The following is a 17,790-nucleotide window of genomic DNA, read 5'->3' on the forward strand; positions in this document are numbered from 1 at the left end:
ATCTCAGGGTTGGGACCCTATTTTTTGGCCTGGAATATCTATGTATGAAATTTGCTATTGACATTAAATCTAGAGAGAAAGCACCAGTGGAGTATATACCCATTAATATGGACAGTCTCTCTGCCATTATAATTTCATAAGAGTCAATGGCAGAGATCCCAAGAAGGGGGTTGTGGTTTTAGTCACAAACCTATTTATAATAAACTATCAAACATGCACAATAGTATTTCTTGTTATGGATGCCTGCTCGATGAGATTTTAGTGCTAGGGAAGCTTTCCTGACAAAGTTAATGCCTACTGGGAAATCTCCTTATAGGCAGCCAACTGCTCTGACCATGAGAAATAGTATCAGAAGTGATTTTACATCTAGACATGTTACATAATAAAGAATCTGGCCTTTGTTGCTGGTTCTTGGAGAAGCCTCTACATCTTGAGAATTTCCACATAAGATTCTGTTTGTTATTGATGGTGGGCTCTTGGGACTATACCTAAATTTATGCTAATGAGATCACGCAGGATGGGGGAGGCCATACCACAAAAACCAACTGTGTGGTTAGAGGGTTGGGCTTTGATCCAGGGAATAGCAGCCTGACCTCGGGGGGGGGGGGGTGGGGGGGTGGAGGCTGAGCTCAGTCACATGGTGAATGATTCAACCAATCACACCTACGTACTGCAACCTTACAAATTCTGGACACGGACATGGAGGCTTAGATGAGCTTCCTTCGTGGTGGGACACATCAATGTGCCAGGAAATTAATGCATCCTGAGGACCTGGAAGCTTCTGTTTAGGACCCTCCTAAACCTCACCCTATGTGCCTCTCTCTTTTGCTGGTTTGGATTTGTACGCCCCCCCTTTCTATAATAAAACCGTAATTTTAAGTATAGACTATTCCTGAGTTCTGTGAGTCATTCTAGAGAATTAGCAAACCTGAGGAGTTAGTGGTCATAGCCAGTTGGTCTGAATCATGAGTGGCATAGGAACACCAGAGCCTGCAGCTAGTGTCTGGAGTGAGGGCAGTCTCATGGGAGACTGTGCCCTTAATCTGCGAAGTCTGCACTAACTCAGGGTAGCTAGTGCCAGAATTGCATTGCAAGACCTACAAGCCACTCGCTAGACCTGAAATTCCCTCCTATCTCATTCTCAGAGTTGGGAGGCCCAAATTATTCTAAGACTCACCCTTTGGGGCCCAGGGTCAAATCCCTGTAGTTTCCCTGGTTATCCGAATCTGAAGATTCTAATCCAAAATGCTATAATGTTAATGCCACTGCTTCACAAACAGTGTTGTGGGGATGGAAGAGGGTGTGAATTGACAGTGGGGACAAGCTGACTCTAGTGGGGGACCCAGTCTTAGGGACAAGTTGCCGTTCCATGTGTGACACCATTATACTCACCTCCCTTTGAAAAAGGCTACGTAGAAGATGGGAGAGTAGGCATTGACAAACTTTAGCAAGAAAGCTTTGAGTATCAGGCGTTCTTCAAAAGTCTGTTCTGTTTTTGGAACCTCTGAAAGGTAAGAGCAAAGCTGGTAAGACTGAGACAGATTTTTCACCTCCTCAGAGTTTTAATCCCGACTACACGAACCATTGTCTCTCAGCTCCCATTCCTTCAGAGTAGAAACCAAGAGATCTGTCATTGGCACATTAGAATTGAATTCATCTGGGAAGTCCCAAATGGATTGCCAGGTACTATGAAGCTACAGGAGGCGAAGGGTACATATAATCATCACCTTTCTTCCTCCACTTCCCTCCTCTTATCCACTCCAGCAGTGGTTTCACGCATTGCTCCTGTAAGGGGGATCTGAGCAGGCAGGACTTCCTCCAACCACCCTCACCTCATCAAGGGGAACTCAGCTTTTAACTGTGTGATCGCCACTTCTGTAAGATTTTATTTGAACCAAAGTCTCTGATGAAAAAGCCTTGTTAACCAAGGAACTACAGTCAACAGGCAGCAAAGACTTATCTTGGGCACCATGACATTTTTCTCTTTCTCGCCTCCTTCATTTCCAGCAGGAAAGCCTGCATCTGTATGCTCTCTGGATAGATTGGGACACTTGAATTCACTCACTCAAATGATGAAGGATCAACAGATAAGTGAAACAAAGACAAGCCTAATGTCTCAAACTTGGGGGTCACAGCCCCAGCGAGTCCTATGAGGTTCAAGCAGAGGAGTCAGTGCATAATCTCCCAAGGACCCTAGGAAACACTGGGCAGAAACCTCACTGATGCCCTCAGGAGACTCGAGACCCATGGGATATTCCGGTGGACAACGGGCCAGAGTGTTTGCTGGGGATTCACAGATTGTGACAAACAGCTTGGCAAAGATAGGAGGTTACAGGGCCACACTTCAGGGGCAGAAAGAAAGCACTAGCCCTGCATCATGTGCACTGATAAGTATTGCCTGAAAGTGTGTCGAGCGCAGGGCCAAAGTACCAGGACCGTGCCATCCAGAAGGTTCTGTGTCCAGATGAGGTTGACGCACGGACCCATCTGACTTGTCTGCCCACTGACTCACACATAGCTTTATTAGGAATCTTCGGAAAAGTGGATGCAAAACTCTAATTCCCCTCCTGATATTCCCTTCCCGGGCCCATCCCCTGATGTACAAATCCTTCACATCCTTTAGCAATCAGATCAAATGTTGCCTGTAATGGCCATCCTGAAGCCTTCCCTGGTGGTGACTTCAGATGGTAGTAATCTCTTTTTCATCTATATATTTTATATTTTTCTGTATTAATTACCTACATCCATGCCCTCTGAAAAATCACAATAGGAGCTTTCATTGATCTTCTGTCTTAGTTGGGGTTACCTGCTATGTCAAGAAGTAAGTGGTTTGGGAGTAAATAGTTTATTTGGGAAGTGCTCCCAGAAAGCCTGGTAGGGAGTGGGGTTGTGAGACAGAGAGCGGAGGGAAGGCAGCATGGATGTGTTCGTGAAGAATTTAACGCCGCAGGCGACTGGGGCTTAGTCCCCCTGGGATCTTCTAAGAGACTGTGAAACACCCCTCATAATTATTACGCTGAGGAGCACGTGGAGTCCCTCACTGGGTGAAGGGTACCACTGGACTTGACTTCCTAGCACTTCCGCCTTGTCCTGCACGTGGGCTGAGCATGCTTGCAACCAGAGAACGCTCGCAGGCAGAGAGCTGCGGGGACCTCCAGGGAAGCCAAAGCAATATGTGTGCTGTACGGGAGTGTCTGTTCCACACTGCTCCACGGGGGCATCGCACCCAGGCGCACACACCTGCTATCTCATTTCTTCCCTCCCTACCTACGTGAGGGGGGCAGCACAAGAAAGGCAGTCGAGGTGCAGAAAGGGGAGAGCCTTGTTCTAGATCACACAGGCCGTAGGTTTGGGTTACATAAGAGTTACCCAGATCCACCTGTCTCCAAAGACAATATTTACTCCATCACACGGTGAAATCGGTGAAATCAGGACTTTTGACTGCTGTTTCCATCACACCTCCTCTTTCACCTCCTTACCCTCCACCCCCAGCCTACATGATATGTACCTAAGAAATATTTGGTCACATTCATTGAGCACCAGCTGCGTGCTGCCAGGATGAATGACGACTCCACACTTCCTACAAGGAGTTTCATCTACCAAGGTCTCTGGGAAAGCCTTTTGAAAAATGCCAGGTCTTTTCAAGATTTAATCTATGAGTGGCAAGGAAACCTCCCCCCTCTCGTCACGGTGGAAGGGGATCTTAGGGAGAAGAATGCTGTATTTCCATGACTTGTTTTCCCACACAGCACAGTGAGCCTCTCACTCATTTGCAATCTTAGAACACAGTCCTGAGTATAAGAGATGACGCCCAGGAGCATCAGTGGTGGTCCAAGTATGAGCAGAGACCTACTGAGGAGACTGTCATAGGCAAATGTCAGCCCCCTTGAGAACCGGAAAGCTTAGAGACACCATAGTGCTACTATCACAGTTGCAATCCTGGCCTCGACTTCTCCCTAAGTACTGGGGAAATGAGAGCTACTCATCATCTAGTCGAGTCCTAGCCCCCATGAACTCTAAGAAACATGGCATCACCTCTGGGCAGCCAGCAACACTGAAAACTGGTTCATTCTCCAACAGCCCCACCATCCTGAAGCCTACTTTAGTTTGCTTATGCTCTTGAACCATCCTCAAGGCCCTGGCAGGCCATGCTGAACCTACAGAGCACCCAGTCATGCTCTTCTGGGCTCAGCTGTATGCTAGGGGGACTGACTATGTGCTTGCTTTGCTCCAGAGATGTCTGTAGGGCCAGATTTTCACATCAGACACACCTGACTTCAAATGCAGAGCGTAGTCAGAGGACTGAACTTATAGAGAAAGGCTACCGACATCTCCCTCACAGGGTTGTTGAAGACAGGAGAGGATGCTTCTAAAGCCCTCAGCCAAGTGCATGGCAAGTGTTGGATCTCAATAAATGATAGCTCCTGGTGTCCTAAACAGTGCTCTGCAACACCATCACCTCCTCCAAGCTGGCAGCCCTGTTTTCTGCAGCACAGTCAGGCCAGCTGTGGCCAAGTGTTTATGCACATCTCTAGCCCCTAAGGTTCTGGGCATTATTTCCATGTTGATCAGTGAGCACTTTCTACCAATCAGTGGGGAGGACAGCTAGTAAGTGCCCCTGTTGGCACGTAGCTGGAACGGTCTAATCACCTCCACAGAACTTCCAGCCCACGCTTCCTGATGCCCTCCAGACACCTTTGGAAATAAACATTGTCTGCTAGGGAATCTGGAGACATTGCCGTAATTTTATAGGAGACAAAGCTGGAAAAGTCTACTGCGACATCCGTCAGCTGGCAGTCGGCTTTGTGGTTTTCTCCTTCCTGCCACGCCTGGAGGGCCACGGGCCCAGCCCCGTGGGCTAGAAGTCCAGCCAATCCCACACTGCCTTGCCCAGCAAGCATCTGGATGATGCTTTGTACGTGCCACTCACAACGAACACTGCGACTTCTTCTTTTGTTTATGGACACTAGCAAAGCCCCCCAGGTATTTCACCTGTAACGGGGCTTTTCCCCTCCCTGCTACCCAGCAAGTCTGCAGACAAAGAGGCTGGTGTGTCCCTGTTTGACACTTCTCAAGTCTTCCCTGGGATCAAGATCCACATCCCCTTCTTATCCCCTTCTTCAGTCTGATTCCTATTTTTCTTGACGAAAGGAAATAATTCTGAGGCCCAGGAAATGCCTGCCATCCATTTCTAAGGTCACTTTCCATTTTGAGATCTCCTCATTCTGAACCCCCACGTGGCTGTTAACGCTGGCTTTTCCCAGCCTCACGCCACCCGGCCCTGCCACGCACAGTGTGGATGGCTTTTCCCCAGCAAGCACAGTCAGACCCACCTTCTGCTGGGCCTCAGTGGGCACTAGATGTACCCAACTAAGTGTATTTGTTGAATGAATGAGTGAAGGAATGAATGAATGACATGAAAAAAATATGATTTGGAATAGTAAAAAAATATTTATCATTTACTAAAAATTCCCTGTCACATTCCAAGGAAGGACCATTGCCTGTGGGTATGCAGTCACAAGTAGGCAACAGCCAAAAGAGAGTTAAAATCCCCCTCATTTCAATTTCAATTTCATTTAATTAATTTAAATTTCCCTGCCTTATCCACGAGATAAGAGATGGGAGTGTTGCAGTTAGATGCAGGACCCAGACAGGCTCCAGCCCCTGCCATGGGCGGGGCAGAGAGGGACAGGAGGTGAGGCAGAGCCACTGCCAAGAAGAAAATATGAGTGATGGGGGAGGGGCAGAGGCACCCAGCAGAAATCTTCCTTAACTTCCTGTCATTTGCAGTGGGAGCCCTTATGAGCCTCTCCACAGAAACTTCCATAAGGATGCATTCAAACCTGCTTTCCTCACCAGTGTTCAAAGAATCCTGGATTAGTTCTTAGGGGAGGGATATGCCAAAGGACTGAGTCCCATGTCAAGATGGGCACAGGGCCAGGAACAGAGACTGCCCATGTGCCCTGTTGTGCCTGGGTTACAGAGGAGAGATAGTGGGGACAGAGACAGAGAGAAGGAAGGAGGAGAAGGGAAAGAAGGAAGGAGGAAAAAGAGCGGAAGGACAAAAAGAAGGAAAGAAAGAAGGAGGGAGGGAAGGAGGAGGGGGAGAGGGAAAGAAGAAGGAGGGAGGAAAGGAGGAAGGAAGAAAGGGAAGGGAAGAGAAGGGAAGAAGGGAGAAAGGAAGGAGAGGGAGGAAGGAGGGAAAGGAGGAAGGAAGGAAAGGAAGGGAAAGAGGAAAGAAGGAGGGAGGGAGGGAACAGAAGGAAGGAAAGGAAGGAAGGGAGGAAGGAAGGGGGAAGGAGGGAGGGAGGGAAGGAGAGGGAGAGAGAAAAGTAGGGAGGGAGGGAAGAGAGGGAGAAAGGAAAGGAAAGGAAAGGAAAGGAAAGGAAAGGAAAGGAAAGGAAAGGAAGGAAGGGAAAGGAAGGAAGGAAGGAAGGAGGGAGGGAAGGAGAGGGAGAGAGAAAAGTAGGGAGGGAGGGAAGAGAGGGAGAAAGGAAAGTAGGGAAGGAAGGAAGGAAGGAAGGAAGGAAGGAAGGAAGGAAGGAAAAGGTTTTCAGGGGGATTTTGAGCCTTTGCCTAGTGTACCCGAGGCAGCCAATTCAATAGTAACAACCACTTCTTGTCTCATTTTAAAATATTTGGGGGATAAGAAAATTAAAACTTACGTCACCCAAAAATAAGTAATCAGGTCTAAGGAGCTGAAAATTTGGAAAAGTTGTCTTGTAAATGTGGCTAGAAAGGGATTAAGGATGAGGTACAGAGAGGCACGTGTCTTTGATTTTCTTTTATAATCTCCTTTGAACTCTTTGTGCTCAGATCTCCCAATCCCTGTAGCAATTTCCTCCAAGTTCTTGGGAAAGAGAATCCAATCCTGTCAGGATGCTTTGCTCCAACTGGAAATGAGTGGCTCCCTTCCTCCATGCTGATAAATCATGGGCCTAGTTATTATTTATTCATTTTAGTTCTAAAAACAGCCTTTGCCTGTGCTCTTAGGGCCATAAGCCATCATAAATAATGGGCACTTCCAATAAACAATCCAAATCCACTTGATAGGCCACTAAATCAGCTGGATGCCCCCACCTCAGAGAAGCTCTAAAGCCATGGTCTGCGCTGAGCTGAGCCTTCTGGGGAAGGAAGCCTGCAGGGAACAGCAACGCAGATAACTGGGGTACGGGTAGGGAGTATCAAAGCCCCGAAGCTCCGGTTGGACTGCTGGATCTCGCTCCGCAGCCAGCACGGGAAGCCTCATCTGTCTATGACAGAGGCTACATGACTCAAGAAGTAGGGCAAGTTCTCCCAGAGTCCACTTGGGATGGGGTGATGTCTTCGGGCCAAGAAGAACAATCTATAGTTCAGGCCACTGGCAGGGTCCCTTAGGAAGATACAGACCTCTGGAGTGGCCTGAAGCCGAGCCCATGAGAAAACGGCCCAGAGCCTTGTGCTTCAGAAAACTCCAAACACGGTGCCTTCGCACTGTGACCGCTACGGGGGTAGACCGGGAGGGAGTCCACATGGAGCGCGCGTGAACAGGTAGAAGGCAACCCCTCTCCACCCTTATTCGCTCCTGAAATCCCATGTCCCCCAGAAAGTCACCCCGCATTGATCAGAGGCTTTCTGAGGGTTTCGCCTGCTCCGGACCTGCTGAGGCAGCTTCCCAACAGAGGGCAGACTCTATCCAGGACCACAAGGGCCATCGGATTGAATTCCTGGGCCGAGCCATGGCCCAGCCCCTTTTCTCTTAAGTGTTAAACCTCTGGGGCCTTGTGTCATGAAAAAATATGAGTACAAATGATCCAGCTGTAAACTGCCTTGGAAAATAATTAGTAGGAAAGCCCAAGTTAGTCCCAGGGGGCAGCTCAGAATTCAAAGTACCCAAAGCTCCATCCTAATCATATGGAAACATCATGGCCCGCAAGAGGATGCCAGCTGCGGGATCTAAATTTTCGAAAAGCAGCTCAGTACCCCTGGAGCCCACAACAGCCTGGCCAGCACAGATGCAGGGAGCAGGAGATGTCCGAGTGTGTATTTCAAGTAGTACCAGCCCCAGCCTGAGGCTCTGGGGCTGAGTCAGAAGGCTAAGGTGTCCGCTCCTCTCCCTGCCTCTCCCTCAGGGCAGATCAAGCTTTTGCAAATAGCAATGTTTTCTGACAGCCCTACCACCTAGCCTTCCCTTTGTGTGTGTGTGTGTGTGTGTGTGTGTGTGTGTGTGCGCGCGCGCGCGTGTGTTTGTGGGGGTGGGGGTAGGTGTGTCTCAGCCTCCTGTGTGATGCTGTTGCCATGTTTGGGCCACGGGGAGGGGATCACTGCAGGAAAAGCCAGCCAACTAGGTAATTAAGCAGCCCATGCACTGCCTCAGGGAGCGGAGAGCCCCAGCACTGGAGATTCGGGATAGGTGCTCCCTAGATACTCCTGCAGCCCTAGAGAGGATCTTTGTGTAAGGGACACCTCCCTTAGAGTCAGGAAGATGACTCTGGCTCCCGAAGGGACGGGAGAACTACTGTGTGTCTAGCAGCCTTGCCCAAGGTGACAGCACCACAAGGCACCTCATTTTAAGAAAGAAGGAGACTAAGTAGGCAGGGAGCACCTGGGAAGGGGGAGAAGAGAGAGAGGGGAGAGACTGATTGATCCCATTACGGGCCACTGTGTGCCAGGCACTGTATAGGCACTTGACACGGATTTCCCATCTGACTGATACAGTGGCGCTACTAGGACTGTCTCCCCGTGGCAATGAGAGAAGCAGGGAGAGAACAGGTAGGTAGGTGTGCCTGGTTTGTGACCACAGACACTCCTGAGGGTCATCTCACAAACACACTGGTCTGGAAACCAAGCCCAGTGAGTGGGAAGAGAGTCATGCCACCTTAGCCCATCTCCTCGTCTTCCCAGGGAAGGCAGCTCAGAGGGAATGTTCTATCTTTTTCATCCTTTTTTTTGTTCAACAAATATTTCTCAAGGGGCTATTACGTGCCAGGCATATGGTGGTGGCCAGAACAATATGCTCCCGGCCGTGTGGAGCTTACAGTCTAGAAGAGGGGCGCAGAAAAACATACCATTCTGGAGAGCAAGGAGGATAAAAGGCAGTGAGATGAGGAGAAGAAAAGGGGGGCAGGAAAGCTGTTTGAGTCAGAGTGGTCAAGAAAGGCCTCTGGGGAGCTGACCTCTCTGCTGAGGCCCCAGGGATACTGTGGAGCCAGTGCAGAGGGGCTGGGGAGGAGCCGGGGTGGCAGCCTCAGGGGAGGGCTGTGGACGGGAGAGCTCGACAGACAGGAACGGAAAGGCCCCAGGGACTGGAGCATTCTGAGCAAGGAGAAAGCATTTATTAGGCAGTAGAGCTGGAGGGGAAGCAGGGGCGGGTCAGTGGGCCTCCACAGGCCACAGGAAGGACTCTAGACCTCACTGGAAGCACAATGGGAAGTCGCCTTGGGGTTCTGTAGAGGGAAGGGATAGAGCAAGATTAGATTTTTAAAGGATCACAGAAAATGAGCTGTGGATGTGTGTGTGTGTGTGTGTGTGTGTGTGTGTGTGTGTGTGTGTGTGTGTGTGGAGGGGGGGCAGTCACAGAACCAGAGAGACCAATGAGGAGTCCAGGCAAGAGATGACCAGTATTACGATGGAAACTGTGAACAGTGGTCAGATCTGGGGTATGTTTGAAGGTGGACTGGGCTATACTTAACAGACTGGAATCTAGGTGTGGAAAAAAAAGAGAGAGCGAGGGGGGTCCAGGACGACACCCGAGTTTGGGTATGAGCGTGGTTGGTGGTTCCGGTTCCTGAGACGGAAAATAAATGGGTGAGAAGTAACAGGTTTGGAGGAAAAATTAAGAGTTCAAAGTTGGACACACGGCGTCCTTGGACCTCCGCGCTTTTGTCCGCCCGGGGCCATGCCCCCATCGGGGAGGAGCACAGCACCAACTTCAAACCATCCTCCTAAGCGCCCAGACAGGTTCCAGCTTCGAGGAACCAGAGCCTCGAGCCGGTCGCGGCCTCATGTGGACGGTGCACCGGGTGATGCCCCAAGTGCTTCCCGCGTCTGGTCTTCTGCGTTCTGTGACACAAGTCGCAAGGCTGTAACAGAAGAGCAGACCAAGACCTTGGGCTGGAAGGACTTCTCGGTCCCAGTGATTTCCTTTGCCGAGCCTCACTGTCCTAACATCTCTTGGAAACACTGAGGGAAATCAAGCGTGGAGAGCACCAAGCAGAGGGGAAGGGCTCAAACGTCTGCTTGAGGAGTGTAGCAGAGCACTGTAGTGGGCGTGTAATCTGCACATCTGTCTCCTCTTTAGTGAGACAGGTGCCAGCACGTTACCTAAAACTCTCTGACGGAGTCCTCCTAGAAGGTCGGGGTGGGCATCGCTTGGGCTGGTGAGGGCCCCCGGAGGTGCTGAGGGTAACCTCTCTCTGAGGGGGATGAAGAGGGGTAGCATCAGATTACTGGGCTGTGCAAGTTTAAGAGGAGAAGTTGTATGCTCCTCGGGTGGACTTCCCGGGGGAAAAGAGAGGCCTCGGTCCTGGGTCTGTGGGACGGAGGGCATCCTGGAGGTGGGGGTGGAGGTGAAAGCAGGGGACCATGACGGCAACAGCCCCTCCACTGAGCCTACTCTGGAGGGGAAGATCATCTTGCCTGGGGAGCATGGGCTGTCCGGGACCCGCAGTACAGAAGGAGCCTCTCCGCAAGGGCCCAGCCACTTCCGTCAGGTGGGACAGGGCCGGTGTCCAACAGCAATGGTGTGTAGCAGTGAGACCCGAAAGAGCGGAGGCTGCCATACTGCAGGGACTTCCCTGTTTAAACAAGGATGTTGGCCCGACCGCCTCTACTACTCAAGATCCCAGCAGGAAACAGAATTCACCTCAGGTGGTTCAAAGGAAGTTCATCTAAGGAAGGTTCTACTTAGAGCAGCAAAGGGGTGAGAAGAAGAAGTGGTGTCCCTGGAGCCCAAGAAGGACCATGAATGACGACTCATCCCGTAGAAGCCGTGGTTAGGAAAGGAGGCAGCTCTGCCAGAGATGGGGGAGAAGCAGTGCGGAACCAGCCCCAACTCCCTCTCCTGCCCGCTGAGCTTCCTCCTGCTCTCCCACGGCTTCCTGTCTGCTGAACCCAACTGGAAGTCAGAGTCGGGGAGCCCCTGTGATACCAGCTGCTGGGCCTGGGGGCGCAGGACATGGCAAAGAAGCAGGGGGAAGGGGTCTGGAGAGAAACCACAGCAAACCGACCATGCCCATCATACTCCTTTCTCTTCTAACGGTTTAAGTCTTGAGTCAGGGTTCTCAGAAACCTCCAAGGAGAGGAATATACTGGACTTCCTGCTAACAGGAGAGAGGAGTGCTTCCGTGATTAACCGGAAACATGAAAGAGACATGTTCCTAGCTACAGCTCAAGTTTGGGAAGGAATTCTTGCCAGTTGTATTAAACTACTATAGGTAGCATGTTACCACTAATAGTTTCCTATAACTGGAATGAATGGTGCCACGAACTTGGGCTGTAACCATGATCGGGTCTCTTTTATCATTAGCGGCAGCCTCCCATGGTCCTTGTCCCTCCCAGACAACATTCACAAGACTTCACGCCCACAGCACTGAGGGGGCCCCCAGACAATGGCAGGACCCCCTTGTGCCACACCCTTCCCGTGGCCTCACAGCCGGGCAGGCAGGAGGCTCTTCCTGAGGCCACCCAGAGAGTCAGGAGCTGGGGGCAGAGCACGAACACAGCCCCGCAGACCTGACTCTCAGGCCAGATTTCAAATTACCGGCACTACAGTCTCCCCCCGCCCCACCCCCACCCCGGGAAGGCACGCGTCCTGGCCCACACGCATCTACACGCGTCCACACGTATCCCTGCTGTGAAAGCACGTTCCCAGGCAGGCCGAGGCTGCAGTGAAGCCGACCTCCCTTGTCCCAGTACTCGGAGCCAACAAAGCAGTGATTTCCTCTGACTCTGAAAACGCACGTTGTCCACATTTGAGGGAAAATTAGATCCATCCGGGTATGTCCAAAATGTTCTTCTTTAAAGAATTTCTGATGTCCTGGCAGCCTTTGGTACTGAGCTTCCTCTCCCTTTTTTCCCTCCCTCTTTTCTCCTTAGTTGTAATAGACTGGCTTTCCCTGGGGATAGCTTAGAACTGGATACAAAATTTTAGACTGAGGCATTTCAATTTTTGAAAAAAAAATTTTTTTTAATTTAATAAAGCACACGAGACACCTGAGCCTGGGAACCTATGCAGGTGTCCTCATGTGCGTGGGCCTAGGAGGCAGGTGACACTGCATGCAGAGCTCCCTCTGAGTCTCCCTGTCCCTCCTGAGACCCCTGCCACCTGCCACTCACTTGGGTGGAAGCATTGCCTCGTAAACCTCCTGGAGCCTCTCGTGGTATTTTCTTTAGCTTTCTCAACACCTCTAAAACTTCCTGACAAGGACAGCTACATATTACCAGACAGGAGAGTGTCATGGTCTCAGCAGAGGCCTGACTCACCCCCTACCAGCCCCATGACCTCGGGCCTGTTATTCGTCTGTGGCTCAGTCTTCTGACTCTAAAATGGGCATGTTAAGACCCCCAACGCCCTGGGGGCTCTTTTGAGGATTAAATATACCGATAAACCGGAAGTGCTTAGAGCAGTGTTCGGCGTGCAGTGCACACACACACACACACACACACACACACACACACCACCACCACCACTAACCATGTGCTCACGGTCAATTCCTAACCCTCCTCAGGCTTCCCAGAAGTGAAATAGAAGCGATGACCAATTCCTGGCCCTATGGTGAAGATTCCATGGCATAATGTGTGTACAATGCCCACCAGTGCCCGGTACATGGTGGTGGGCACTCCATTAAAACCAGGTCCTTTACCCCACCCCTCCTTTTGTTCACGTCCTGGCCCCACCTCAGTGGCCCCAGGGCGGCAACACTGCAGGACCTTCGCAATATTTAAACAACTCACAAACAGGGCCATCTTCACGAGAATTGGAGACTCTGACTTGACACAGTCACCATTCTTTGAGTACCTACAAGAAGCCCAGCCCTGCCACTGGGAGAGTGAAGGGTGAACTGCCCAGGCCCACACGCAACCAGCACTGTGCACAGTTCTGGAAGGGAGAGGAAGAGGAGGTAGAGGCGGCAGAGCTAGACAGCGAGGCTGATCCTGGTAAAAACAAGCTGCAGGCATCATGATTATTCAGTCTAGGAGCCTGCTGTGAGCCCTGCCTCCCCCACTCTGCCTCCAACTAGAAGATTTCCCCCCAACTAGAGTGCAGATAGGCTCCCCTTCTAGGCCATGCCTGACCTAGGCCTCTATCAGTCAGGATAAGACCCTACAGTTTTCAGGAGCAGGAGACATTCTGCTCCCTCTCTGTGGGCTCAGAAGCTTGCTGCCTCAAAGGCATGGTATCGCCCTGTGTCCCAAGGAGGAAGCTGCTATTGTCTGTGTGTTTGTGTGCCCCCCAAATTCATAGGCTGAAAACCTAATCCCCGATGTGACGGTATTAGGAGGTGGCGCCTTTGGAAGGGGCTGCGGCCATGAGGGTGGAGTGCCCTTGTAAAAGAGGCTCCAGAGAGGCCCCCGCTCGCTCTGCCATGTGAGGTCAAAGCCAGAAGTCTGTGGCCGGGGAAAGGCCCCTTCCCTAGCCCTGCTGGCATCTGATCTCAGACTTCCAGCCTCCAGAGTAGGAGAAACACATTTCCTCTGTTTATAGCCACTCTGTGGGATTCTGGGATGGCAGCTGAACAGACTAGGACTGAAACATGCCTCGAGCTCATCTACTTGGTGACCCTTGTCACCTTGCCTCATCCCCTGGCCTCCCAGGACATCTGAGCCCTGTCTGATTGGCCTGGGAATCTGAGGTCCTGATGTCCTGGCCAGCTCTTGTTTGTTTCCCATACCAGGAGCCAGACCCTTTCCTAGAACCACCACCTGGGACCCCTTCAAGAATGAACAGATCAGTGGGCACCATCCAGTCCCATCCATTCACTGGGATCCTCCCAAACTAATCACTGATAATGCTGAACCAGGCTACACATCTTACAATAGGGGGCGTTGGCTGCCAAGGGCCCAAGTTTCATCCACTTTTCCCCAACGACCCCATCCCTCCACCGCAGGTTCGAGCTCCATCCCTGCCCCGCCAGGGCTGCGTAGGCACCAGCCCATGATCATTGTTATATGGCAGCCAGGGAGACAATTACTGCTGTTATCTACCACGGCAAAGCCAACTCTTGGCAAATTCTAGTTTTTTGGTCATAAATATTTGTAGCAAGAATGGACCTCAGATAGGCCTGGTGTCTGGGCCTGTTGGGGGATGCTCCCAAGAAATTGGTCTTCACCACCCAGCCTTGCAGGAAACATTTGGGAACTTGTTGGGGTTGTTTACACCAGCTGTTTGCACCTGGTGAGCAAGGCGGCCATCACAGCCTCCTCATCAATCAGGAGATCTGAGGCAAGAAGCCAGACGGGTATTAAAGCCAGCGTGAGAATGGCAAAGGAAGCCCCTAAGCCTGGCAGAATCCTCGTTCCGTTAGGTGGCATTATTCACAGCTTTCTGTCCCCAGGGAGGCCTGGGGACTGCACAGCCACACCTCTGCCTGCAGGTGCAATGGGCACCCCCGCTGAGCACGGCCACCTCCGTCGGTGGGGTCGCACACACCCTCGGCCATTAAGGATGTGTCAATTCTTCTGATGCCTTTGTTGCGTCTTTCTGTCACCGTCCCATCAAGACAACTTCACATTTACCGTCTTCATCTCTAAATTTCCTCAAATCCTTTAGTAAATAGGAAATAACGATCGCATAAATGCAGGATGCCTAGCCTATGGGCATTCCCTGAAAACAAATTTTTGAATGCACAAACGAAGACAGAGATGGATTTAGTCCATAACTAAGTCGACAAAGTTGTGCTAAGATCTGTGAGGCAGGCCCCACGTCGGGGATGCAAAGAAATGTAAGAGTGAGTAGCTGTCCTCTAGGGCTCTGTGGCCTGGCTGGAGCCAGCAAGAGAGAACTTTCCTGCCCAGGGAATGTGCACGCACGTCTACACATTTTCCTGTCGCTTCACAGTTAGGCTGCTTCCAGCCAGCGTGCTGTGAGCAGAAGTGAGGGACGGCGCTCCTGGACTGGAACATCTCACAGCCGACGTGGCATCCACGTGGCCTCCATCGGTCCTGGTCCTTGAGTGGCTGTGAGAGCCCGAGCCCCCCTGCCCTGCCACCCTGGACATGGAGCATGAGTGAGGACAGATAAACAACTTCACATTATGTACCTGATTTATTTTAAGATTAATTTTTTACCCTGGCAGAGCCTCCTCTATTCCAAGACTAGTAAACGCACAGACAAGTCCAGCGATGAGAGAAGACAGTGAGCAGATAAGGTGCCCCAACTTACTCACACCTGCTGGTTTATGGGCCACCCATCTATGGTGTGGTGTCCCCTCTTCCTAGAGCCCTCCCTCCAGGTCTCTGTGCACTGGTGCCTTCCTGTCGCCCCGGTCTCAGCCACCATGTTACCACCTCGACAGGCCTTTCCCGACCACCTGACCGGAGGGCACAACCCCAAACCACGGTCCCAGGACCGTTTTGCTTTCTCACCCTCACTGACATGTTCCCGCTCACTATCTATCTTTCCCCCACTACAGCGTAAGCACAGTGAGAGCAGGGACCATGTCTTCCTTGTCTGCAGCTGCATTCCCAGAATTGCGCCTGGCACAACGTAGGCAATCCTCCAGGGGGTGAACGAGTGAACACGTGATCTGCACCCGAGGAGTTCAGAATTGGGTGGGAAGAAACTTCCCGAGGGCTGAGTGTCCAGAAAAGGATGGGGGAGACAGGCCTCTCAAGGTCCTTTAAAAGGAGGGTCACTGAGGGCTGTTAGAGTGCTTGCAGCAGCCTAAGCACAGCCCAGCAGTGGGAACACACAGTCATCTGGGGTGACCGTGAGTGGAGTGGGTCACCAGGGTGCAGGAGGACACTGGGAAGAAAGTGCCTGAGAGCCTCAAATGCTAGTTTATATTTGACCCAAGACCAAAAGGAAACGCTCTATGGGAGCTAATGGGAGGGGTGCTCCCCTCCCGCAGGCCAGGAAGAAAGTTTGAGAAAGACTGACTGGGTGGGATTTCCAAGCTAGAGGCCCAGAGAAAGTCCTTAGGCTATGACAACAGCCCACACAGAGGTGACAATCTGTGGACGGGAAGGAGGAAAATGATGAAGGAAGGATCAATAATTTTCATTCCAGAAAAGCTCCCTGTTTGCCCAATGCCACACATCCGGGGATAGGAGGGAGAAGGAGCCAGGCCCAGAGCTCAAAGTTTCCTTCCACCGGGCTCCTGAATTCAGTGGCTCTTCCACTATACAAAAACACCTCTCCGAGCCCTCTGGGAACACCCAGTGTAAGGCCGACAAGAGCAGCAATCTGGGGACGAGGCCCACGTGGGTTCCTGCACAGAGACCCAATACACCACTTCAATCCAGACAGTAAGAAACTCACGTCAGCATCGCACAAAAGGTATTTGCATTTTAGAGGGAGATTCTGAGCGTGAACCTTCGTAAAATGAGGATATAATACTTCCCTTGCTGACCACCCACAGTTTTCGTGAGGATGAAAAGGGATAATGGAATTCTTTCAAGTTCCAAGCCGCTTTATGAGTATCACTGTCACAAAGCACAAATTGTGGTTGTTAGAATTTCATCTCCTTTCCAGGGCACAGACTTCCTTACTGGCCCCTGGCTTCACAGCCAGGAGGAGCCTACACTTTCTGGGTGAGGGAGGGAGTGCTATTTGAAACAGTGGATGTAGCTTCATGGTGTGGAAAGTGTTTTCCGGCCCAATGCAAAGAGAATTTGCCCAGCCGTGTACATGGGAGGTGCTCACTAAATACTTGTTAATGAGGTTTGGACTGTGGGCCACACTAGCTTCTAGGCCTCCCACTCTCTAAAGCCGTGGAAGACAAGTGACATAAAGCAATGCAGATGGGCGGCAGGGAGACGTTTCTGCACCATCCCTGGTTTCCTGCTCCTCTCTTCCTTCCTTCCTGCCCACACACTCAATAATCTTCTTTGCATTAGGCCTTCCCACCTCTCTCTTCTCCGGGGCATCCTACGTCCCTGCCAGGATAGTTTTGCAAACGTACAGCTCCAATCACATCACCCTCTTCAAAAACTCCCTAGTGGTGTGAGGTCAGAACCCTTGCGGGGGATGGGGAACGTTTCCTTCCACTCCTGATGTCTCCCCGATGTGGAGGGAGAGGGCTTAGTAGTCATGCCTGCCTCATCTCCCCCACCTCTCTCATTTCCCCTCCTGGGGGACAGAAGCTTATCTCACCGGTCTGTCTGGAAGGTGACACTGGCATTCCTTGTCTACCCACTTCCTCTGCCCTTCCTCCTGGGAACCAAGGGCCTGCAGGGAACAGGTGTTCTTCTGCCCACCCACCAAGTCCTAACACTGGCCAGGCTTCCCTGTCCTTTGCTGCCGGCCACTGGCGGGGAAGTCTGTCTGTCATCTGGTATTAGGAAGCCTATCTGGCTCTCCTGCCAAGCTGCTTCCTCCCACGTAGCCTTTTTTAGCTTTAAAAGTGAAATCTTGGCTTTTGCCTACATCTGACTTGGCCTGACATCTCAGCTGGTTCAGTGATCAGGCCAGAAAGATGGGTACTTTTTTATTGGATGACCCTTGGAGCTCCGGCCAACGCTTTCTCCTCGTCTATGAAAATAAGCAGAGTTCTCAGCCTGGTATCCAAGGTCTTCCACTGAAAACTCAGCTCTCAGTCAATGCTCTGGGTCTAGCTGCCCCCTCCACTGTGTCCTGGACGTGCCACAGAC

The 17,790-nt window shown here is 51.4% G+C and overlaps 1 protein-coding gene across 3 annotated transcripts in view; it reads right to left on the bottom strand.

The window, feature by feature from the left end:
* Positions 1–17,790, bottom strand: part of ANO2 (anoctamin 2) — a 350,061-nt gene that overhangs the window by 48,367 nt on the left and 283,904 nt on the right. For all 3 annotated transcript variants that reach the window (XM_087855561.1, XM_087855560.1, XM_045781339.2), the window contains one exon: positions 1,393–1,504. In XM_087855561.1, coding sequence (XP_087711687.1) covers positions 1,393–1,504 — 112 coding nt within the window. The remainder of the gene's footprint in view (positions 1–1,392; positions 1,505–17,790) is intronic.

This window comes from Ursus americanus, chromosome 25 (genome assembly GCF_024610735.1).
Source record: "Ursus americanus isolate L20-20 chromosome 25, mUrsAme1.1.p, whole genome shotgun sequence".
NCBI classification, from domain to species: Eukaryota; Metazoa; Chordata; class Mammalia; order Carnivora; family Ursidae; genus Ursus; species Ursus americanus.